Source organism: Chionomys nivalis, chromosome 8, assembly GCF_950005125.1.
Source record: "Chionomys nivalis chromosome 8, mChiNiv1.1, whole genome shotgun sequence".
NCBI lineage: Eukaryota > Metazoa > Chordata > Mammalia > Rodentia > Cricetidae > Chionomys > Chionomys nivalis.
The window spans coordinates 30,925,165-30,951,550 of NC_080093.1; the positions used below are offsets into that span (position 1 = coordinate 30,925,165).

A 26,386-nucleotide genomic window follows, 5' to 3' on the forward strand; every position below is an offset into this window, starting at 1 on the left:
AGTTCGAGACCAGCCTGGTCTACAAGAGCTAGTTCCAGGACAGGCTCTAAAACCACAGAGAAACCCTGTCTCGAAAAAACCAAAAAAAAAAAAAAAAAAAAAAAAAAAAAGGACTGAAAAATGACAAAATAAACCATAGGTTAGTACCATACACAGTAGCAATAGTTTATGTTATAATAAACTATTATGATCTTAAATTTTTTATTATCTTTCCACTTATTAAGAATATAATTTATAGAATTTACTTTCTGATATGATTTCCACCCCAAAGTTTAGCAGCAATGCAGAATGAGATAATGATGAAATCAAGAAATAACATTATTTAAGCATTAATACTAACAAAAGCTTGATAAATTGTACCTAAGTGAAGCCAGTTTCATCCTGTGATTTACCTATGAGGAAATCTAGTGAGCTTGCATAAAAACGATCTTTATAAAAAGCTTGAGGGCTGGAGAGATGGCTCAGTGGTTAAGCTCTTCCAAAGGTCCTGAATTCCCTTCCTAGCAACCACATGGTGGCTCACAATCATCTGTAATGAGGTTTGGTGCCCTCTTCTGGCCTGCAGACAGGATATTGTATACATAATAAATAAATATTTTAAAATATTTTAAAAGCTTGAATTAGGTAAGTAAATACTGTTTCTGTTCTTTTTTTTTTCCTTTTCTTTTCTTTTTTTATTGTCTTCTATTAAGCAGACCCAAGAACTGTAAAGGCTAAGGAGCCATGAAACCCTTTAATACATATCTCCAGGTGGTAATAATTGCTAAAAGAAAAAGTTAAAATGTAAACATGTTTATGGAGATATAGAATTCTTATTATGTGAATAAGATCTGCCAATACCAGTGTCTTATGGGGTTTGTTTTCTTAGGAATGAAGAGCGTTTTAATATCAAAGAAGTCTTGGATATTCTTTTCTTCTGATAGCACTTTTTTTTGAAGCTGGGTCCACCATCTAGTCTCAGCTGGCCTGGAACTTACCATGCAGCCCACTGGGTTAGACTCAAAGAGATCCTCTTCCCAGCCACCTAAGTACTGAGATTAAAGGCGTGCGCCACCACAGCTAGCTAGGCTCTTGCTCTCCAAATGGCATTCCGAAGAGTAATGGCAGTGTTCAGCTTGTGGAAAGAGCATATCCACTGCTCACCGTTTCTTTCCTTTTGTCTGGATATAAGGATCACATTAAGAATATTTGTTGAAAATGATGAAAAATAATTTTTTTCATCATATATCTGATAAGTTTTTAATGTCTGGATGATTCCAAGATTTCAATATTTTAATGAAATGAAAATTTATTTAAGAAAACATACTCTCTTGTTAAACTTCAAATGGTATGTGAAAGGTTTAAATTATTTTATAACAGGTAGTAGATTTTAATATTTAAGCATATTCAGATTGAATATTCCATGATTCATTGTCTGCATCTGTAGTTGCATATCTTACATAGTTTAAATACATGTTTCACATATTTTTTGTAATTAAAAGTCAAGTATATGTGTTGATTATTTTGATAATTTAAGTTTGGGTGTTTGATTTTATAGATCTAGTTTGAAAACTAGATTGGGCAAAAGAGACAGTTTCCACTTCTGTGTAAATCAGATGCCTTTCCAAGCTACCATGGAGCATAGCCATGCATCAAGTGATAAATGAAAAGAGTTATGGTTGAGGAGCAGATAGACAGATATCTTTTCCCATATTTAAAAGATGAATCCATCTTCAAATCATTTATCTAAAGTAAAAGATCATATTAGAGGCTGCTTGATTCAAATCAACTGTGGGGTATAACTACTGACATAAAAATTATAATAGTCAGGGTCTTGCCTTTCCTTGAGGCTTATTCAGTACCATGGTCTGTGGACAGTAAAGGACAAATGAATTAAGGCACTCCCATCTGCCCTTTTTGCTGTCACTCTAATGATCAGAGTTAGCATAACAAAATACGATAGCTGCCTTGTGAAAATATTGTCAACTGTGGGTAATTAAAAGGAGAAAAGTGAGTAATGTATAAAATATCTACTATTGAAAATAAACTTTACAGTTAAATGAGGTAATCTTCAGATTTTAAGGATATTTACTCATGTCCTAATTGCTTGACTAATTTAGACAACACATAGGTCATCAAGCACAGAGATCAATAATTTCCAGGTCTATAAATTATGCAAAAGTGTTTGTTGCATTTATATTTAAAACTTAAGGAAATATATAAAAAGTCTTGACGTGTATTTTAACTGTTCTTCTAGATTCTTGTTTGAGAACTGGTGGAAAGGAGCCATATGCTCTTGACAGTGTGCCTGACCATATCTGGTGCCAATAGCCACTCTCAAAATATTAAAATACATTTATAATTTCTCAACAATTTCATACAATTGTCAGTTGCTTACAAAATAAACACATCACATGTGAAAAAGAACATAGGATGACAGAGAGGTAGGAAGAGGATATCACTTGGTTTCTAAGGAAATGATGTCTGTATGGGATAGGTAAGTCATCATATAGCAGCCTAGACAAGAACTGATCCTCTCCTCTCCATTCTTGTATGGAATCTATCCTTGAAGACACAAGTAACTCAAACAAACAAACAAACAAACAAAAACAAAAATATGCATTTACAAGAAAAAGCAGATAGCCAAGTATGGTGGTTTATGCCCCTCTTTGCTTCCCTTCTCCACGTGTCTCTTTGAATTTCCCTCTCCCTTTCACATGGGAGACTAAGGCAAAAGAATTGCTCCAAGCTCAAACAAACCTCAGCTACATAGTGAGACCTCTGCCAAGAATGCAGATGAAATCCAGGGCAAAATCACAATGTTGTGAGTGTGTTTTAACTAAGGGGGAGATGTGTCACTACCCATTTGAATGGTCCCTTACTAGGAAGAGGAATAAGCCTTTATGTCACTGGGAGAAGATGAGAGAGGTCTGGTAGGAATGGGTGGCAAGACTCCTCTACTTCAGATGTGAAGGAGGACATCCAAAGGCATTTGTCATTGGACTGTTCTTAATGCCAGGAGCTTAGGACAGGTGAAACAAAGGCGCTCTATTTAAAGTAGTACTTCTATTTTGTATGACTTTGAGCCTCAGTTTCTTTTAAAATGGAAATGAACTTCAGAGATCATTTTATAATTCAAGTAGAAAAAAATAAAATATTTTATAGCTGGAAACATTCAAGTGTTATTCTTCTTTATAATAGCATGCTGTTATAAGCACTACAGAAAACTCTAACGGTTCTTTGCAAATTTGGAAGAGTAGGCACCTTCAAAATGTAATGTGTTTGCTTTGCTTATACTTCAAATATATTAGTTCCCAGCTTTGGTCAGCATTAATAGTTCATTGTACTTTTTTTGAACCATTAATTTTCTTGGATTATTAAAAAGCTACGCTTGGAGGACTGGGTCATTTCTCTGAGGCGGGTAAGAGAGAATTCTTTAGTGAGCAGATACTCTGTTAACTGTGCACTTCACTCTGGAACATCAGTAAGGAACCATGACACTGCTTGCTAAAGTAGTTATTAGCTTGCCAGCATTCTAGTTCATGATGTCATGATCACATTGCGCTATAGTCAAGAGGATCCTAAAAAAGGATGCCTCAAGAATTATTGAACTCAAGGGATGTGCACGAAGTTTAATAAATAGTCATAGTCATCACCTAATACTGCTCTACGTGTCTGTTGAACTTAAGAATGCTCTTCAATCTCATTTTATATGCTAAGTTTCATCTGGAAATTATATTGTCATTTACTTACAAGAAACTAGCCCAATTAATTGTGTTTGTACAAGAATCTTATCAATCCATTTTTTCCTAGACAGGAAAATTTAATTTCATTGATGTCAGGTGGAGAAGGATGATGGCAATTGTCTAAATAAAGAAGAGATGGAGGGCATATTTTTAGAATCTCTGTAACAGGATGGGCTAGCTGTAAATGAAGTGCTACACACACTCACTTGCATGTACCATGCACACACACATTTATATTATATTTGTACAAGTATCACTGTTCTGGGCTTCTACCTGTGTAAGTTCCTGATGCTAGGAGGGCTCAGTAAATAAATTCAGGAGATGAGGCTTACTTCTTGCAACATTCCATCCTCAACACCTAGAAGACCATAGTCAGTAAAAAAAATGAATGGTTCCCATCATTCATTATCATTTAAGACAACCATCCCATTTGAACTTAATTGTTTTAGTTTTTGCATTATTGCAAATGTAAAAATAGTGAATGGCCAGGTTTTCTGAGTTACCAAGAAGAAGAGAAAAGAAATCCTATCTTTAGTTAGTGAGGGTGGAGTTATAAGTCATTTAAATATTTAGTGTGACTTCTAAGACTCATTTGCTCCTCTAAAAGAATGGATCTCTCCACATTCTATTTTCTTCTGATCATTCATGGTAGTATCATTTGGCTCATTTTCAATATATATCTACAAGTCCTAGGGCATTTTTTCCGAAGAGCATTACAAGAAACCAGTAGAAGATTCTAACTTCTTGCTGTTATTGTTAGCTGGACATTTTTATTTCTTCATGCAAACTATGTTCATACTTTCGGGAATTTTAAATACAAATAATAACTGTCTAGGTAGTTCTGTTGACTTTTGCTTGGACAGTTTTCAGCAGCTTTGAGAGAACTTTTGTTTCATTTGGTGTGCTGAAAACTTTCCAGTAATGATGACTATGTAATGCTCTCTGCCTTCTACTGGGCTGCTTCAGTGTCTGTGCTTGCAAGAATATTGACAGAATATTACTTCTACAGTAGAGCACAGCTGTCCAAGCCCTAAATAACAGCTACAGCTAACCTCATGGGGGCAGATTCCTAACAATTTCCCCAGTTCTCTGTGTTAGTGACAGGTTTCAAGCATACATTCAGCTATTAAGACATCAGAGCGTCTTTCATTTCTTAATCATTAACAATGTTAGCTCTGATTGCCCATGGAGCTGCAAGCTGTTAAAATGATCATTTGCTCCGTACTAATTTTGAAACCAAGAGCTGCTGCCTCATTTAATAAAATGCTGGTCTCTCCTATGAACATGCATAACTCAACAACCCTGAGTCTACTATGAGAAAACTTAACCTAGAAGTAATTTGCAAAGTAATTGGGGTTAACTTTAGGGTATAGTTCTAAATACTGAGAGCCCTTTACTTTAAAAGGTTTCAATTTGCATATTTGTTAGTGCTATGCTTTCAATCAATTTTCCTACCTTTTACAATGTAGTATTTTTGATGCTTATTTAATAAAGAAAAAAGAAAAAATTGTCTTTTAATAATAAAAGGATAATGAAATTTGACCAGATTTAAGATAATTTAGAATTATTATGTTAGATCAATAAAATATTCAAAAACTTAAAAATATTATGTTTGCCTTTCACCTGGCTAAAACTGAGCCTGCACAAAGCCATATCATATGTAATACTCAATGACTACGTGATAAATTGATGTAATATGTGTTAAGACCAGTTAATAGTGTGATCTTGGTCATTTTTAAATTAATGTTTATTATAGGAAAAATTTAAATTTATGAATTTTTTGAGAAGTGTGCACTGTCTAATGTTGGATATATTTCTACAGCATGGGGCTAAAGGTGCCTGCCTAGAGATAAGGGGTTCCTGTGGATATTCAGGCTACTTAGGGAATCTCTTAGGAGTAAAGCCAGCTCCAATCCCCCTTCTCAAGAACTGTTGAGTAGAAAGGCTACTTCCTAGCTATTGGTGATAAAGCTTTAGAATGACCAATATATGTCATCTCTAGCCATCTCTTCTAGGATGAATCAGCAATCACGAGTATTTGTCTAGCATCTGTTGAGTGTGACCATCTTGGTCCTCCTGCTTTGGGAAAACTCGGGCAGCTAAGATAATTGATGGATATTTCCCTTAGAATCAAGAGAATGAACATCTGGTCGTCCTGAATCCAAAGTTTATGACTTTGGGAATTTCCTCTAAGGACCGAGCCAATGCTAGACAGCAATACACTGTGACGATGGCACTGTGAGGTCATTGCCTTAGACATGAGGAGAGCAGAAGTCAGTCGGCACCCTGAGAAGCTCTCGGCACAAACCCCTCCCAGAGTTGTCCTCAGACCTTTCAGCCTGAGGCACAGAGTTTCTGGCTTGCCCAGTTTCCATTACAATGAAAGAAAAGTATATGGAGTGCTGTCTGTCTTTCAATCCACTGTTTTCTCTGCTATTGTTACTATTATGCTTATATGGGAACACTCGTTGTCCAGTTCTAACTACATTTTCTTATTGTCCTCTTTTTCTTCCTATAAGCATTGACTCAAAGTAATTTTAGAATGTATATGTATATATAGCTCCGTTCCTCCTGTAAGCTGTTTTCATGGATTTTATATCTCCCACATAATATTGTATAGTTCTTCCAACTCAATAACATTATTAGTACATAATCATGTGTTAATTGTAATTCATTGTAGTTTGGTTACATATTTTAAGATGTAATGTCCCTTTATTTTAGAGCCCTCCACTGCTTGTGATACTGTTCAACTCTGTCTTCCTAAAGAGGCAAATAATTTTGCCTTTAGGTAGGAGGTTTGCTATGCACTTTGTGAAGGTGGACATGATGTAGTATGCATCCTTAATAGCTGTCATCATTTCCTTTCATGTTAAATCTCACTTGCCCTTTGTATTCATGTCTATAGGACCGAATGCTATGTAGAATAAAAAGAACATGATTAAAAATAGTTAGACAAAATCACAGTCATTGCATAAACCAATAGTAAAACTTAATAATTTTGAATTTATAGGAAATATTGCCAGATTAAATAACTGAAATTGAACTATTTTTATCTAAGGTAATATACTTAACCATGAGGAAACATGCTTAAATATACTATTTTATTTTTGCTATGAATTTTTGTATATGGAAAAGTTCAGCTAAAATCAAATTAAATCCTAAATGAATCAATGAGGAAACAAACCAACAAAACTTCCCTCATGAGATGAGCATGAAATCATTCAAGTCCTCTAGCACAAACTGGCGAGCCCACTGCTGCCCCACTCAGGTACACAGCCCACCTGCCAGAAAAAGAGTGTTTAGACTTCTCTAACATGATCTGCAGGGAGGAAAGCATCAGGAGGGATACTGTGGAGCAGAAGGGTTTCCCATTAAATGCAAGGTCAGGTTTGAGTTCCTTTCTATCATTAGAGGACAACAACTAATGTTTTCTGCTTGAGAGGCTATGACTAAAACTATAGTGAGGATGATGCTTACTGTGCCCTGTTTCATCCTTCGCCTTCTGACGTTCTTTCCCAGTGACTTCATCTGAGCCTTGCGTGTATGGTGTTTACTAGGTCCAATCACTTACTATCTTAGGCAGAATTGAGACGTCTTTAAGTGTGTCCTCCTCATGTGTTAGGTACATTGCCATTCATAATGACCACATATCAGGGTGGAGAAAGCGCAAAGGTCTTTTTTTTTGTTTGGTTTTTTTTTTTTTTTTCAGTACTGTTAGAAATGGGGGGAAGTGCCGGGCGGTGGTGGCGCACGCCTTTAATCCCAGCACTTGGGAGGCAGAGGCAGGCGGATCTCTGTGAGTTCGAGACCAGCCTGGTCTACAAGGGCTAGTGCCAGGACAGGCTCCAAAACCACAGAGAAACCCTGTCTCGAAAAACCAAAAAAAAAAAAAAAGAAATGGGGGGAATTGAAAGACAAACACTGTAATGTAAATGAGGATCTTCCTAATTAACTTCATGGTCTTTAGTTTTCACATTTTCTTAAACATCCAAAATGAAGGAAAGTACATTTTGAACAAAAGAAAATATACTTGCTGCATATTGGTCTGTGCTGAGTGGGGAGATTTGCATGGGCTCTTGGTGGTCGTACTGATGCTGTGATGGTGCCATTGGTAAGGATGGTATGAGGATACGGTGGTTGTGTTGGTGGTGTAGGTGATGGTGGTGGTGCTGCTGCTGGTGGTGGTGGTGCTGGGGGTGTACGTGTGGATGGTACGGGTGCTGGTGGTGTGATAGTTGTGCTTACGCTTACTGTTGGTATGATGGAGATGTGGTGGTGGTGCCGCCGATGCCTGTGGTAATGATAATGGCCGTGTTGCTGCTGGTGGTAGTAAAGATGGTATGGTATGGAGATGGTTCTGCTGGTAGTGTGGTGCTGGTGAGGCAGTGAAGTGATGTTTGTGATGTTTGGCCTCCAAGATGTCTGTTTTTTGACACTATAGCACATTTCTCTGTTTTAGTAGCAAGGAATGTACATGAAGTTTAGAGCTAGGGCCTAAAAGCATGTTGTTCTCTGACATTGATTACTTTTTGTGGGTATAATTTTTTTCCTTGGGGCAAACCTAAGACCCTGTGCTTGCTAGTCAAGTGCCCTTACACTGAGTTAAATCCATCAAGTCCTCTTATCTCTGATTAGATAAACTAGGTTTGTAGATGAATTCTTATTTTGTTGCACACTAAAGCTTCTGGCATTTGTATTTGCAGCTTTTGTTAAGAATCAAAGGAGATGAATGTGTTGAGATGCATAAGAGGCTTTCAGAAATCCGAGGAGCAGTGTGATAAGATTTGTAAATTGATCTTATTTTAAATATGTTAACTGAAAGCCCTTCATTTCTTTGTAAACTCTTTGATCTTCATTCAGAGTGAAGTTCCAGTGTATTTACATTTTTCACCTTAAGCCAATGGCGACCACAGTTTCTTTCACAATATATACTATGACTATAGGCATGAGCAACTTTGCCTCTGTTGTCCAAAGAAATGCCTCATCATTCTTTCATTCTTATGTCAATTTCTGGATTTTCACAAATGAATTTCTTTCTGATTTCTCTTTCCCTTTTTCTTTTTACAATTGGAAAAAAAAAGGTCTGTACATGACTTCATGAGAGTATCAAGAAGAAACATTCAAAAATTATCTTGAGACATTGACAGAACTAGATTAAAACCAAATGCCTTAAAAGTTTGGGGAGTACAATAAATCAAGGAATAATTTGGTTTGTTTGTTTTTTCCCATCTAATATTTTTAGGTACAAGCCTATGCAGAAAGTGGATGGGGTTGCAGATGGTTTCACAGGAAGTGGCCAACAGACAGGCACATCTGTTGAGCAAACTGTAATTGCCCAAAGTCAACATCATCAACAGTTTTTAGGTATGTTAAGGTGTAATACCTAGCTGCATAGTAGTTGCTCTTAGGATTTTGAAGAGAACATTCTCCGAGTAGAATGTCTTCAGATGTTAACTCCTTTAAAGGGGGAGGTTTGGTGCTGAAACTACAACCTTAAATTATAGTTCTAGTTCATCTTTATTGAAGTATTAAGCTATATGAAATCTTGAATGCATCTGCCTTAAAAACTCAGGGCTATGAAAGTATTTTCAAGAGTTTATATTACAGTTGACTTTTGTGACCAAAATCATATTGTGTTTACTTCAGAAATAATGTCCAGTCCAAACGAATTCTTATTTCCTTGTATACAAAGTTACATACCCATAGTCTTAGATAAGAAAAATTATGAACATTTTAAGTAATTTATTCTTTTAAATCAATTACAGTGCTTCCTATTTTTATAATTGTATAGAAAGAATACACGTTTCTTGATACTGAAAATGTTTAGAAGCAGAAATTGAACATTTGAATATTTAAGCTGGAGCCAAAGGAGCAAAAGTGGTAGTTCAGTTGACAGCTGTTCCATCGATGAATGTGCATAGTCTCCAAACAGTAGGCCAATATAAAAAACTCCTATTTGGGGTGTTTGTGTATGCACACATGTGTGTGCGTGTGTGTTTATGTATCTGTGTGCATGTGTGTGTCTCTCTGTGTATGCATGCCTGTGTGTATGTACATATATGTGTCTGCGTGTGTGTGCATATGTGTGTGTCTGTGTGTGTGTGCGTGTGTGTATGTGTTTATGTGCACTTGCCAATGGAGACAACTTGGGATAGACTTTCAGGTTAGAAAGCTCCTAATATTGACACTGTTATAGTAGTATTTCCTAAGCCAAAGTGCCCCATTGAGCTTTAAAACAACATCATGTTTTCTTTTGTAGTGGTAGTTGAGTTTTAATATTTAAAAAGAAATTAAAAACAGGGCTACACAGAGAAACCCTGTCTCAAAAAATTAAAAATATACATAAGTTTCCTAGAGCTTGTAAATGAATATTATTCTTCCTTTAATTTTGAATTTATGGTAAGGAACTCACCAAAGTACATTACTAATTGTCAATGGCTAATGAGAAAAGGATAGAAAAAGCTAGAGGACGTGTGTGATGTGTGAATTACAGTGTCATCAAGAGAGGGCTACATGATGTTTCTGTGCAACAGAAAATGTCATATCATTTGGGTGCAGAATTATATTGGGGCAGGTAGCCCCCAGGAAGAGCAGATTGGTGTAGGTGTTAATAATCAGAAGACTGGTCCACAGCAGCTGACATCATGTTCATGTGTGAGAGATGATTTGATTATAGGATAGCATCATTCATCACATCAAATTATTGTTGTTAATATTATTTTTTTTAACTTTTTGGCTTTTAGTTTTATAACTTCATTTTATGATGTGTAAAAGGTATGAACATAATGAGTTTAAGGCTATGTTTATTTTTATATGGTTGGATAGCATAATAATAAAAATAACTAAAATTGCTACTGGCAAGCTCCGGTTGTTTTTCTTTTACTAAGAACCTATCCAATGCCCATTTTAATTAGAGTAAAGCTTAGTTTATACGAAATTCACAAGTATACTCCATTCATTCACATGTTACATGCTGATAATGTTACTAAGTTTGGCTGGAAAATATTAATTTGAAAGTCAGTGATCTTTGGCACTCTGATTTCTAAATTTTCTTTCCTTTTTAGTCTTCTGAAAATTTCCCTCATTAATCTGTAATTGACACCATCCACAATAGCTTTTTTCTGTTGTGTTGTCATGGTAACAGATGCATCTCGAGCACTTCCAGAGTTTGGAGAAGTTGAAATCTCTTCTCTGCCAGATGGAACTACCTTTGAGGATATCAAGTCACTGCAGAGTCTTTATCGAGAGCACTGTGAGGTAAGACCTTCAAACATAGTCTGAGCACATGCTATGTTTTGCCACATAACTTGTTAAAAACAAAATAATAAAGATTTTTTTCCTAGAGAACAGAGAAGTTCTAGTTATTTTGAGCATTTCTTTGAACACTAATAAAATCCTTCTTGTCTCAGTGCAAAGTGAGGGAATGCATAAAAGTGAGAATATGTTTTATTTTTCATTTCTTAAACTGATCCTTGTGTCTTTTGATATAGCAGTTCTACTCTGGATCTGTCTGTCTACAAAAAGATTGTACATATGTGTGACACAGCCAATGCCAATGTACGAGGGAGTTTATTGCATTAATCTTTAATTTAAGAGGTTGCTTATAGTATCTAATTGAGAAAGATTAAGTATGCTATAATTTATAGGTTGGACTACTATACACTCATAGGACTGAAAACTCTAAATGCACTAAAAGGAAATATGCTCCAAGGTATAATGTTAAAGCAAAAATGAAAAAAAAAAAAAAACTACAGAAATTTTTTTTTTTTTTTTTGGATTTTTCGAGACAGGGTTTCTCTGTGGCTTTTGGTTCCTGTTCTGGAACTTGCTCTTCTAGACCAGGCTGGCCTCAAACTCACAGAGATCCGCCTGCCTCTGCCTCCCGAGTGCTGGGATTAAAGGCGTGCGCCACCACCGCCCGGCAAGATACAGAAATTTTATATAACATATTGACCTTTGAACTTACATAACTATCTGTCCACAAAGAAAAGTAAATTGTTAATAATATCTGTGTTTGTTTGAATCCCTCATACTCTTGGGTATGTGAACATATAGCCCTATTTAGGGAGGCCTAGAAAACATGGCCTTATCAGTGGTAGTATGTCACTGGAGGTGGACTGAGTGTTTAAAGACTTGTACCATTTCAAGTTTGTTCCTTCTGCTTTGTACCTGTGATTCAGGATGTGAGCCCTCCACTTTCTGCTCCTGCTTCCTTCCTTACCTTTGGACAGCTGTCTTAGACTCTAATCATCTGGAACCACAATCCCAGATAAACTCTGCTATATGTTGCCTTAGTTATGTTGTATAATTACACCAATAGAAAGATAACTAATACAGAAATTGGTTCCAGAGTGTGTGCTATTACTGTGAGGAACCTGAACATGTTGTTTTCTGGAGGATTGTGGAAGGCTTTGGAACTTTGCACTAGAAAAATGGCTGAAAGCTGTAAATAGGGCTAATGGGTCCAATCCAGTAGGATGTTGGAAGACAATAGTGCTAAGAGATAAGTGGACTGTAGAGGCCCAGCTAAAAGGATTTCAGAGTAGAACAAAATTAGTAACTGGACTATAGACTCTTCCTGTGATATTTGGGCAAAGAATTGGCTACTTTCTGCCCATGCCCTGTGAACTTGCCTAAGAATAAATAAATAAATATTTAAAAGTGGTGAGCTCATTTTTTTTGGTGGAGGATATTTCTTGACAGTTTAATATCAACTCAATCTCTTATTTATTAGTAGTCCCTCTTAAGTAGATCTATAATAAAAATGGTTCAGAAATAAATACGAACTGTACAGAAATTCAGAGGATACTGATGAGTTTAATGCTGTTGCCAAGACTTGTACTATAAGAGAGACTACAGTTGTTTAGGGGATTAGGGCCTCTAAGGATAGGTCAGACCTGCAATCCAATAAAGGGAAGGTACCCTCCGGGCAAGACCTCATTCAGCTAAGTTTCCAATTTGTAAATAAGTGTGAGGTGTTTTTACGCTTCTGGAAAGCCACTTCAATTAAAAGCTGCTGCTAATGAGGATTAAGGGGGCCACTGTATATCCCAAGCTGACAGCCAGACTTCTCAGTGTTGTCCATGTGGTGCTGGCTTCAGAGCCATGAAAGATAAGGAGGTGGTTTTACAGGGCTGCTGAGTGAGGCCGGGCGACAAGTGGTAGGAGAGTCCATGCCTAAAGGTTCTGAGAGGGGAAGATACCCTGAAAGTTCATTGAATGAAGCTGTGTAAATGAACTCTGGGTTATCTTGGAGACCCTAAGATGTTGGAGACTTTAGAGCCATGAGATACCTGCACATGAGGCATGAAACCAGCCCAAGAGAGGAAGATGTATGTTTCAGGCCACAGAGTTGGGGGAGCAGAGCCATCTAAGCCCTTTGTTATCAGATATGGCATTAGAAAATTTGATGTTTTCCCTGCTATTCTTTCAGTCTTTCTTTGGTTCAATATTTCTTTGTTATTATCCCATTTTTCCTATTAGAATAGCAATGTATATTCTGTGCCATTATATGTTACACATATGCAATTTTTATTTTATAAGGTGTTAAAAATTAAAAGATTTGCCTTGATTCTCAAAAGAGACTCTGGACTTTGAAACAGTATTGTGACTGAAAAACTATGGGGAATTTAAAAGTTGAATTAAATGGACTTTGCTTTATAATGTAGCTCTGCTATTGTGAGAGCCAGGGAATAAAATATGTGGTTTCAGTGAGATGGTCCCTGTATGCAGTCTTGGGCAGTTGAATACTTGGTCCATAGTTGGTGGTGGGTTTTTTGTTTTTGTTGTTGTTGTTGTTGTGGAGGCTTACTTAGGAGAATATATGTCACTAGAGGTGGGCCTTGAGATCTTAAAGCACCCCCCTCGCCCATTTTGATTTTGCTCTGTTTTGTGCTTGCATTTCAAATTAGCCCTTTCCTTCTTGCTCCTGTTGCAGTGACTTTGCACTGCTATTATTATCTCTAACCCTCCGGAGCCATCAGCCCAAATAGACTTTCTTCTGTAAGTTGCCTTGGTCATGGTGTTTTATCACAGCAAGAGAAAAGTAACTAATGCAGTACCCTTGTAAAAACAAACAAACATACAAACAAAACAAAAACTGGAGGCCATGATCAGTAGAAAGCCAGTTTTTCAGTGGACCCTCTTGAATACCACAAACGTGTGCTGCTATTTAAATATACTTAGTAAGAACTTCGTTCTTCTTCTTAGGGATTCTTTAGATCGATTTTTAGAATTGAAGTAGCTTTATTTCAGGAGTATTTATGATTTGCCTACAATTTCAGGATTGCCCTGTGATTTCTAGAGAATTTCTTTTGACTGTTGACAGTGAAGGAAGAAATAAGTCTCGGCTTAAAACATGTAAAGACTGTTTGAGGGCTTGGTTACTTAAGGCTTCTCTTGATGTTTTAGACCCTACTCCTACTCTTCTTGTGTCAGAATTGGTGACATTGTATAGGAGGGAAGTTTCTCCATTCCAGTACATTAATGCATCTGATAGTTACCTGGTAGAAAGGAGAATACATTGCACAGAGTTTTCTTAAGTGGTTTTAGGATTTAAGTAGCTTTATCTCAGGATTTGTGGTCTGCCAGCAGGCAAATTAAGGAGTAACCTGTGATTTCTAGACAAGTCCTCTTGCCTGTTGACAGCAAAGAAAGAAATAAGAAGTTTTCATTTAAGGCATATATAGGTTTTTTCCCCATTACTTCAGAAATAAGATTACTTGAGTGAACCCAAGTGGTTGTCAGAAATGCTAGGTTATCAACCAAGGACAAGTCCTCTCCTTATCAACATCTTGTTTGACAAAGTGTTCTTAACCTGTCTTACTCATTTCCAATACTTCTGCATGGTATAAGCCAGTTAGTATTCATTACCCTTTGAATAGTATGTTTTTCTGAGTATTGGAATATTTCTAAATCATGATTGTACACATGGAAAAAAATTTACACCTATCATGTTCAATGAAAATTATGTGAAAATTCTTTAAACAATTCCTCATTTATCTGTATCCAAATAAAGCCTTCTGTACGCAGCTTAGCTTGTACAAGTATAATTCAGATTTTTTGAGTGACTCATATTTATTCAGAGTGTAAATTGGAGTATAATTATTTACATTGCTAAAGAGTGTACAGTGAGATCATGCTAAGCAACAGATGCCTCCAATAAGATTAAAATAGTCTATAGATTATACAATTTTCATAAAAATTCCAATTGTAATGAATAAATATGTTTTATGTGAAGAGATTGGGCACTCAAAATTAATCTGTGTAGGAAGTGACACTTCACAAAATGAACCCCTCTTGTTTCTCAGTTATCAATACTCATGCCATCTCCCATAGCACAGAGTGGTATATTTAGAAAATTAAAATTCTAATTCTTTTTTGTTACATCTCAAAACAATTTAAATAAAGCTGCCTGGCTCTCAGATTCAATCCTGTAGTCATTTGCCATAGTCAGTAGAATATGGATTATTTTAATTTTTATTTGCCTATGTATTTAAAAATAATAGTATTTTAGTCACTTACAAAACTGCCTTAAATGATGTTGGTATTGGTATCAATTTCAAAGAGTTATTTGAGATTAATTTGAAGATACTGGATTTGCGATGTGTTGAAATTCTTGTCTCGTTTTGCTTCATATTTTCTATAGTTTATATTTTAAGGTAGGATTATTCTATTTGGAATTCTTGTAATATATTTATCAAGCTATTTTTAAGTTCACTAGTTTTATTCTCAGAGGTACGTAAAGTATTAACTGCCTCACACTTTAGAGACGTCACTTGGAATATGCTTAAGCTGCAGCTAAAGAAGCAGATATAAACACTTCCTTCTGGAGAGGGTTTTGATTTTGAAGGAGATGAGGGGAAACTATGCTTACTTTGTTTCCAGAGCTTGCCTTCAGCATGTTTTAATTGTACTGAAAAGTTTTATAATAAACTGACTTCCTTTCCACTGTCCACCACTTGCAGCATTCCCTGCTGGTTCTCAGAGCATGTCCCCGCCCCCCGCATGTGCTTCGTGTCTCTGTGAGCCTCAAGGCATCCTCTAGCTCACACTTAACCTCAGATCTAGACAAGTGGTGTTAAGTTAGAGTTGACTTTTCCTAAAATACTCAGAAGGACTCTAGGTTGTCCTTATTTTCTCTGCCTTCTGTGAACTTCTATAGATCCATATGGGAATCTTCTTAGTTCTCAGTTATTGATGGAATCAAACCCATTATACTGCCTACACACCAGCCTTTTGATATTCAATATAATCACAGCTTTAAACTTTCTTTGGCTTCATGTTTGCTGTTAGCCGAAGGCTCTATTATAAAGTGATTAGAGTGACAGACTAAAAATAAATATGGTCATCAAAAGTTAGATGAGGAAGTGACAGAAACTGACATCACAAAAGTAAAAGAACACTTGATAATTCAAGAAAATGGTTCTGGAAACTAAATTTAAACTAAAACTCAAGGCAAGATGGACCCACCGTTAAAAAAATAGTAATCTTAAACTAATCTATAAAGGAGTATACAAAAGTAAAATTGTATGCTGTGGTGGGGAATTCAAGTTATTATATAGTCAGATATGACTGTATGCATATCCCTTTGTTGCCCAGAAAGGCATCAGTGTATGGAGACCTCTTGACTCCAGTTTATAGGTTACCTCTTCCTGACTAGGACCCATGATGAGCAGCCTTTGGAGATTAGATCAACCTTACCCCCATCTGCCACACTTGAGCAGTTTACCATTCTTAACCCCTGGGTTTTTTTGGATGGCCGATGGTTGTCCACCCAAGAACACAGATGTTAGAATGCTTTGTCCTTGCTGATCAGGCATAAGTAGAGTGTGGTGATGGTTAGTTTCAATTGTCAACTTATCAAGTTCTCTAGAATTACCCAGAAAGAGAGTCTCACTGAGGGATTGTTTAGAACAGGTTGTCCTGTGGGAGTGTCTCTGTGGGAATGTCCTGAATACATTAGATTTAGATTATATTTTAATAATTTCTTGTTTAACAGAGTATGAAAACTAGTGTAACCTAACATGAATGCAATATAAATAAATAAATTAGTTCATTGCTTGTGTTATGCCTTGTCATTTAAAAGCTAGAATATGAACAATAAAAGCAGATTACTAATTTCCATTTCTTTTCCAACTTTAAAATGTTACATATCAATAAGGGAGATGCAATGCATAAACTGTATCAGTTATTGTATCATCTTTTCTAAATCTGAGCAGTTAGTATCACCAAAACATGGAAAGAATAAGGACAAAATATTCTTTTACTAATTATTATTTTTTCTATTTTCTAGGCCTCAAAAGTATAGTTGATATACTATGTAAGCAATAAACATAAAATTCAATTGATTACCTAATTAGTCTATATTAGTTTCTTTTCTATTGCTGTGATAAAAAAAAAAAAAAAAAAAAAAAAAACGGGCGATGGTGGCGCACGCCTTTAATCCCAGCACTTGGGAGGCAGAGGCAGGCGGATCTCTGTGAGTTCGAGACCAGCCTGGTCTACAGAGCTAGTTCCAGGACAGGCTCCAAAGCCACAGAGAAACCCTGTCTCGAAAAACCAAAAAAAAAAAAAAAAAAAAAAAAAAAAAAAAAAAAAAAAAAAAAAAAAAAAAAAAAAAAACAGACCAGGAAACCAGGAACACTTACAGAAGAAAGGGTTTATCTGGGCCTATAGTCCCCAAGGGCTAAGACTCAGCCATGGCAGGGAGACATTGAAGCCAGCAGGAGGCAGGACAGCAGAAACAAGAGGCTGAGAACTCGCATCTTGAATCGCAAGCATGGAGCAGACGTAGAGAACTTGTAACAGCACAAGTCTTTAACATTGAGAAGCTCATCTCCAGTGACATATGTCCTCCAACAAGGCCATACCTCCTAAGCATCCTCAAACAGTGCCACCAACTGAGGACCAAGTATCCAAGTGCCCAAGACTACAGGGGATATAATACGAGCCTCCACGCAGTCTGAAATGCAGTGTGTTGTTTCAACATAGAAATGATATAAACATTAGTAGCTAATGTCTGCACTTTTTGGAGTTGTTAAAATTCAGTCTGCTTTCATTTCAACAAGAATACACTATATAGACAAATCATTACTATTTATTTTCTTTTGTTGCTGATTCATTGAAATATAGTGGTTTTAGTGATTAAAGAAATTACTATTTGATTTTACATTGTTTTACCATATCATTAAAAGGCAATATTATTTCCATATATAATTAATAGAATAGCTAGTTATTTTAATTGTCTGTCTTTTGTGTCTTCTATATCTTGAAGTGTTCCTTTAGTGCTTACAATCTTTAGATGCTGTCTTGGAGTCACCAGATTTCTAAGGCTTGGTAGACACACATGGCTGGTGTGGATCACCGCAAACAAGGCAGCGTGGAAAGGGTCAAATGTGTATGGGGTTTTTCAGACCATGGAGGAGCTGTAGCTGCCGTGGCAGAAACATCTGGTGCTAAAGTGGAAGAACAAGGGGACGTAAAGGAAGTATGACAGTTTGGTCATTTTGTTTTTAGGCAATATTGGACGTTGTTGTGAATCTTCAGTTTAGCCTGATAGAAAAATTATGGCAAACATTCTGGCGCTACTCTCCCTCTACTCCAACTGACGGCACTACCATCACTGAATCAAGGTCAGAATCACTATGCTTTTCTAATTCATTTTCATGACGAAGTAGATTCACAGCTGTTAAGCTAGAGATATGTATACCAGTTGTGAACCTTACCTGATAACACCGAGTAGATTGACCATCCTAGGAATACACCAGACTGCTCTCCTGAGGTTTTAGTGTGTGTAGCTCCCATTCTATTGACTCGGGGGACTATGGTGTATCTGTGGCATGCTAGTGGATTACTATCCTATCTGTCTTTCAGACCATAAGAAAATACTAATGTACATAGGTAGCTCTGGGGGTGTGTTTGTATATATATATATATACATACATATATGTCCAGCCGTATGACACCAGTGCAATGATGGTATAGTTCTAACCTCAGTAATATTTGATAAACTATATTTAAAGTCCATTTTCTGTTTTATCCTCATTTGCCATCTATTCATTTGCGACATTTATTCACACCAGCAATCTGAGTGAAATAGAAAGTCGACTTCCGAAAGCAAAGCTGATAACTCTGTGCAAACATGAGTCTATCCTGAAATGGATGTGTAACTGTGACCATGGGATGTACCAGGCTTTGGTGGAGATTCTCATCCCCGACGTCCTTAGACCCATTCCTAGTAAGTTAAATGGAGACAACTACGGATGCTTTTGTTCTCATACATACGACCCAAGCAATTTTGAGGATTGATGTTGCAATCAGGAATTATCCTAGTTTCCTTTAAATTTGTCAGATAAAAAATGCAGCATATAGAACATTGCATGAAAAGAACCTACAGGGACACTATAGTGAAGGGAAAATGGCCTGTCTTCTAGTCTTTTACATTACTATTATTTTTAAAAGTTAACGTACAGCAATGACACCCTCAATAAACCAATTGTAAGAACAATCTTAGTTCAGTCAACCATGCAAAATTATTCTACATGAGGCTAAAGTTCTCTGCATATAGCCAAAAAATATCTAGTTGCAGACCATTCTCTCTCATGGTTGCTTGGGATTTGAAATAAATTGATTATGGTTTCCAGTAGAGTTGAATTCCTTTATAAATTATTTACTCTGTCACCTGTGCCATCTTCAGAACTACAAATTCAGTTTCCATTAACACTACTGGTTAACTAGTATCTTGAGAGAAAAATCTAATAACTACACAAGTATTATGACCCACTATGAAGTGAATGGAAATTCCATTTACCTTTTTCAGTGACCAAGTTGTAGTAAACAAAATTTTCTCTGTAACTGTTGGTGTAAATGCCACTACACATATTGTTAGAGGATGTTGGAGCTGCCTTATACCTGGATGAGCCGTACTAGTGACCTTAAGTTTTAAGGAAATGGGACTGTTTCCACTCTGACATTCAAAGCAATATTTTAGCTAGTGACATTGGCGGTATGTGCTTTAAATATGCCAACACAATTATTTGTTATGTTATTATGGAAAACATATAAATAGAGTTTAGTAGAAGGGAAAAGGAAGGTATTAACATTTGTATGTTTATACTTGCAAATACAAAGACACAGTGGAAAGTATAAATTCTTTTATATATTCATTACCCTAAAATAGATGCTTATACACATTTACATAGTATGCCAATCAATGTACATTAATATATGGAGGAGAAAGCAGAAGCAAAAGAAATCCCACTGGCATTATCTTAACACTTTATAAATTGCTAATGTGTTCCACTCTGTCTACACCAGGCTGCCTGACTAAAACGATTGATAAAAATTGATATTGTCACAGAAATTTCACCATGTCAGTTTCTGCTGGTTTTTGTTTCAGAATTTGATCCTTTTTTCTACTCTCCTGCTCCTTGTGCTCCAAGTGTTAATCTCTAGAGATGTTTAAAGGAAGTTGCATAGGCTAGCTCATTAGCCTTATGACATCTGGCTCCCAACATCCAGCTTCTCTCATGAGATACAAGGAGGTGTCAGGGAGGGCTTGCTTTTTCAAGAGAAGTCAACAACATCAGTACTCATTAAACAATTCTGAAGCCATATGCTTTTGTCTTAGCATCATACGGATTTAACAGGTCCCTGACTTAAATCATGCATCAATTTTGGTTTACTTTAAGCCTTATAATTTTAAGTATATAATACACTTGACCTTTGTCTTTTTAAAAATGTGGTTAGAAGAATAGTTTATTCTGTCAGTAGTTTTTCTCTGCATTTAGCAGAAATGGGATCATTTTATTTCTCTGAAATTACAAGATACATTAATGTACTAAGCTACAAAAGAAATTTGGGAAATTCAATTTCCATTTTACAATGAGGCTCAACAATGTAATGCTTAAAATACAATGTAGATAGCTATTGCTGGGTTATGTGCTTTTTAATACTGATCTTGAGAAGTCTGAGGAGCTCTACTTTGGAATAGATTTTTAAATATCAAACCATCCATTTATGAGTCTTTAGAAGCTGTCAGAGTCAGTATGCACAATTTTGATTTTATATGAATCCCTACAGAGAGAACAAACTTAATTTTATTTTTAAAAATTGTATTTTTTGGCTACTAGTACTTCACTCTACCATTTTCTGTCCAGATGGGATTTCTTTTTTTAGCTAAAAAGTCTGCACATCGTACTAATTTAAAGTCAGCTTGAAATGCCTATATTCTAAAATACATTCACCCGAAACATGGAAAAAGGAAATTAAGTGTGAATTATTGAATAAGATTTCAACTGGTAACACTTTAAATGGGCAACTGGGAATATAATAAAAGGTGGGCCAGAATATTACTTAGTATAAAAAAGAGTAAATACCTAAACTTTTTAACATGCACAGTGTTTCCTTTTATATTATAATTTCCTTTCCATCAAGTTTTTCTAGATAAAATAGGACATATATGAAATGCTTTAAAAATAACATAAGAAGTTATTGGGGTCTTTTCAAATTAAATCATTATTATACTAATTATAGACCAAAATGGAAAATATAGGTTGCCAAGTTCAACCTTGAACAAAATTTTACTGAGTTTCAAGAAAGACTGTTAATTTTTTTCCCTCCTTTCATTTCCATTCATGCCTGTACTCCATGATTCTAGGACATAAACAGCAGAGAGATGTGTTTCTTCCTTCTCTTTTGACCAACGTGGGATGCTTTGGAAATTTCAGATTTCCCCTCAAGAAATTTCCAGTTCAGCCTGGTTAAGAGTCTGCAGTCTCTCCCAATCAATATTTAGGCCATTTCAGCTCTACTATCCAGTTAAATAAGTTTTTTTTTTTAAAAAAAGGACTCAGTTGTTTTATTATTAGGTGTTAAATTTTGTATCTTTCTGTAAATAACTTGAATATGCTAAATTTCCCTCTAAAACTTGTTTTAGCAAACACTAGCAAGTAAAGTATCAGACCTGCCTGAGTGTAGAAAGGAAAATCCAAGACTTGGGTTCTTCTGTGTGTTCTCAGGGCAGCTGACATAAGTAGAACTTCTTGCTGGCAATATATCCCAGATCTGGGTATCTCCCAGACCCTATGGAATCTGCAGAGAGTAGTTTGTGTTACTGGTGCTTTAAACATCTGTTAAACACCTAAATCTGCTCATCAACTGTGTGTAGGCCTGGGCACAGAGGAATTAAAAGACCATTGATTGGGGAACACCCTGAGCAGACTCAATGAGCAACAGCTCCCTTGTAGTAGCAAAGTTAGCAGTGATGACTGAAGATGTTTGTGGCCATTTCATGACCACTGTAAAGTTCTCTCGTGAGACCTGTTCCATTCCGGGCTCTAACAAGTTAGGACTGGCTGTTTCAATAATGTCAGAGAAACAGGGCTGTCTGTGACGGCAATCTTATCACACTGATCTTTCAGCTCCTCCATGTGAAGTTGCAGTTGTCATCTGAAACTTTCATTCCGACAATTATTTTTCCTCTACTTTCAGCAAATATAAATACTCCAATTCATAGGTTCTATGGTAAAACATCAACTAGAGGAAAAACAAAGCCTTGCACTGTATTTCATGTTAGCTAACAATGTAAAATGAGCTTTAAGTTTGAAACCAAAATGGAAAATCTTAGCCCTTGATCACAAAACTCTGTGTGATGTCTTGTTCACGGTAGAAAACCCCATAAAGTATATTCACAACTGGTATATGCTGCCATAAACAGGCAGGTTTGAATGTTTTCATTTTCCAACAGGCGTCATCAGTGTCTGAGAACAAAGCAGTTTTAGAAGCCAAACATATTACTTTTAGATGCTCTAAGAAATTAGAAATAATGTTTCTTTTTAATCAATGAAGATAATATAGTTTCTGCTCAGTGCTATAAAAGTAGTATAAACATGTATTTTCCTTGTTCCAGCATAAAAATTAATGGCCTTAGGTATCTTTATTGTTCTGCCTTTATTTGTTATTATTTAGGTGCCTTGACCCAAGCCATTCGAAATTTTGCAAAAAGCCTTGAAGGTTGGCTTTCAAATGCCATGAACAATATTCCACAGAGAATGATACAAACCAAGGTATGTCTTGTCCTTCAATGGGGGAGGGCACATGTGCATGCTTGCTAAAGAAACTATCTCTTTACAACTAATTTTTTCTTATAACTGATCTTTATATATAAGTAGCACAATGTTATGCAGAACTAACATATGTACATTGTACATCAGAGCTGTTCTTCATGCCTAGAGGATCCTAGATTCCACATTATCCCTATCTGGAATGTTAGTTAAGGTTAATCTGTGAGTATATGCCCATGGCAAGATTGATTAGATACTATACTTTCATTCTGCTTCCAAAATTTATATTATGGCTTTTAGTAAGCAACTGTATCCACCATTAGACTCCAGCAGTATATCTTTTCCTTTGTTTTGTGTGTAGTGTGGCTCTCTTGAGGTCCTGTAGCCAGCAAGTCTCTCTGGAGCCACAATAGCTCCAGCACTTCCTATCTTGGTTTAAGCTTTGCACAGTGGAGGCTGAGACAGGAGGACCATGAGTTCAAGTCTCGCCTGGGCTGTGTAAGGAGCTCAAGGAAAGTCCAAGTTACTTAGTAAGGACCAGAAACTAGGAAAATAGCTCAGTGGTAACATGAACAAAGCCCTGGATTCTAGTCTGAAAAATCACAAAAATAAAAAATGTCATTTGATTATGGCAGAAGAACCTTTCCAGTTTATAAAATCAGTTGTAGTCCTAATAATGCCTCTGATAGCTGACATCACTGCCCTTCTCAGTGTCATCAAAGTGAACGCTTCAGCAGATTGCCTGCAACATTGGTGGTTTTGCTGAATTTCAGAAGTAGTCTGGTGTTTGCCCTTGCAGAGAATAACTTCTGCTCTTCTGCTCTTGCTGACATGCACTTGTATTTCTGAGGAGCTCTCGATTATTGACACAGTGTACCTGACTTAGGGAAGAGCTTTCTAGTCAGTGGCAATAGACTAAAATACCTGTGTTCAAATCTTACCACTTAAGTGAGTTTCTGTACAACCTTACTCAAGGTACTTAAGCTCTCTAACTCACAGCATGTTGAGATGACAGTTGAACCATGTGGCATACATATGAGACACTTAGCTTGGTGCCTGGCATGTGATATGTACTCAGCGAATATAAACCACAAAAGTGGAAAAACATTTTCTCTTCAAGGGTATGTGAGTTTGCTCAAATATTTCAGGCTGTCCTAATACAGGTCACTTTTAAATGAGCCACCTTTTCAACGTCAACACATTATTCTACTCAACCAATTGATTCTTCAGTATATGCTTCTTATGTACCCAAAAAACTCACTATATGATATGTTCCTATAAATATGTTAGGACTTTAGGCATATTTTGAAAGACTGGGGTCATATTTACTGTGTATCTAACATTTCTATGAAAACTAGATATTTATTTAGAGTTTTTATTATCTTTCATATCTTCAAACATAGGCTAACTCAATTCAGTATCTCATTGAAAAACAAATGTACCCCTGCTAGAGGGACAGAGCTCAGGGTAGAGTCCTTGATCAGTATACAAAAGTCCTAAGTTCATTTCATTAGAGTAGTGGGGAAAAAAATGAAAAAAAACAAAAGGTTTAAGGGAAAGGTGTGTGGCAAAGCTGAATTTCTTTCTAAACATACAAGCAGAGTTAAGAAAACCAAGGATTAAGCATCCTGCAGCTACAATAGTGAGAACTCATCACTCAATCTAGATCTGAAATAGATAAGAGGTGGGTGCCATAGCATCAGGAATCCTCCTTCTAAGTTTCCTCAGTGGTAGCCTTGGAAAAGGAAGAACATAGTCTGGTAGGAGTGAACACTCTGACCACTGTTGTCTTCTGCTTCCATCCCCTGACAATGCTCCATCCCTGATTAAATCCAGCTGGAAGCTGGAGGACCAAGGAGGCGTTCCTGTCACCCCCTCACACACACACACACACACACACACACACACACACACACAGCCTTTCTGGCCAGAAAGAATGATCAACATAAAGGAAAAGGTGATTTTTGAAGGGTAAATGAAATTTTTCACTTGAAGAACTTTAAATAAAAAAAGAATATGTTCTACTTGCTGGTCTGATGATTGTATCTGGTCATAGAAACTTTGAACTCTCTTGTTTCGCCATCCAGTCTGCCAACTTGTAAACTAAAAGTTATAACGGTGAGTTGGGATGGCGCTGCTCTGAAAGTGGTTTTTGTTCAATTAACAATAATAATTCTGTACAGTTTAGTTTTCCAAATAGAAAGAAGTGTCCTTACTTGTCTAGTTTCTAGTTGTCCTAAAAAGGGTTGAGAGGTGGTAAAAGCAAACATTTTTCTACTTTTGTAGACAATGTAATTTCTTATTGTTGTTGAGTAATTCACTTCAAAGCTGGTTTAATGATTGCTGCACTCAGATGCCAAAAAATGTGGGAGCTTATTGTAAATGTTGACATCAGTATACTCAAAACCAAATATTTCTTTACGAATCTTAAATGTGCTAGGCAGTGGTAATGCATACCTTTAATCCCAGTACTCTGGAGACAAAGGCAATTGGATCTCTGTGAGTTCAAGGCCAGCCTGGTCTACAAGAGCTAGTTCCAGAACAGCTAGGACTGTTACACAGACAAACCCTATATAATTTATAAGTCAACTATTACCAAATGAATTTCAATGCTTCTAAGGGAAGCTTGCTTTGCTTGGGTTTCTGTAGGTTGCCGCTGTAAGTGCCTTTGCCCAGACTCTGCGAAGATACACATCGCTCAATCACCTGGCCCAGGCAGCCCGTGCCGTGCTTCAGAACACTTCCCAGATCAACCAGATGCTCAGCGACCTCAATCGCGTTGACTTTGCCAATGTCCAGGTACTCTGCCTCCTTGCAAATCCTGTCTTTTAAAGAATAGTGTCAGTTATTCTAAACTAGAACCATCTGATGCATGCAATGGTAGAATCTGTGTTCACAATCTCCTCAGAGATGGTGTTTTACCCCATCAGACTAAACTGAACCTTTCGTCTTATGGATAAAGTCAGCTAAGGCTTATGAACTAGCAGGTAATGGAATGCATCCATGTTTGCAATGGAGTTAAAAGGATAATAAATATCAGTCACTGAAGTTATGCCAAAAATTAGACATTCTTTATCTGTGAGAATTTGAACAACTATTAACTGCTCTGTATTTCATTTTCCCAGCTGCACCAACTACCTTAGGCTGTTTAAATAGTGATCTGTGCCCTTTCAAGCAGGTACTTCTTTTATTACAGTAACCCACCTTGAAGAGCTAAGCACCTCTATTGCAATGTACATTGCAGATACCTGAGAAAATTCTTTCACTTAAAGAATTAACTGAAGTAAGTCTGGACACCTTGGATCAAATAAAAAATATATATATATATATACATATATCTTTCCTAACCCTTGCTGCTCTGTACTTTACACTTAGAAATGTCTAATATAGGTTCCTTATTAAAGTCTAACAAGTATTTTATTTATATACTAAAGTAACAAAGTTAGTTGTTACTATGTAAAAATGATAACACCCTGAAGTATAAGCAACAAGGTAAAAAATGTACAATTCATCACAGTTAAAATTTAAAACTTTTGGAGTTAACAAGAGACTACATTAAAATAAAATAAAATAAAATAAAAGGCACTGCAAAGAAAG

At 36.4% G+C, this 26,386-nt stretch overlaps 1 protein-coding gene across 8 annotated transcripts in view; it reads left to right on the forward strand.

The window, feature by feature from the left end:
• Nucleotides 1-26,386, forward strand: part of Rfx3 (regulatory factor X3) — a 251,670-nt gene that overhangs the window by 188,059 nt on the left and 37,225 nt on the right. For all 8 annotated transcript variants that reach the window (XM_057777838.1, XM_057777834.1, XM_057777837.1 and 5 more), the window contains 6 exons: nt 8,968-9,089; nt 10,870-10,982; nt 18,243-18,358; nt 18,809-18,963; nt 22,695-22,792; nt 25,439-25,588. In XM_057777838.1, the coding sequence (XP_057633821.1) occupies nt 8,968-9,089; nt 10,870-10,982; nt 18,243-18,358; nt 18,809-18,963; nt 22,695-22,792; nt 25,439-25,588 (754 nt within the window). The remainder of the gene's footprint in view (nt 1-8,967; nt 9,090-10,869; nt 10,983-18,242; nt 18,359-18,808; nt 18,964-22,694; nt 22,793-25,438; nt 25,589-26,386) is intronic.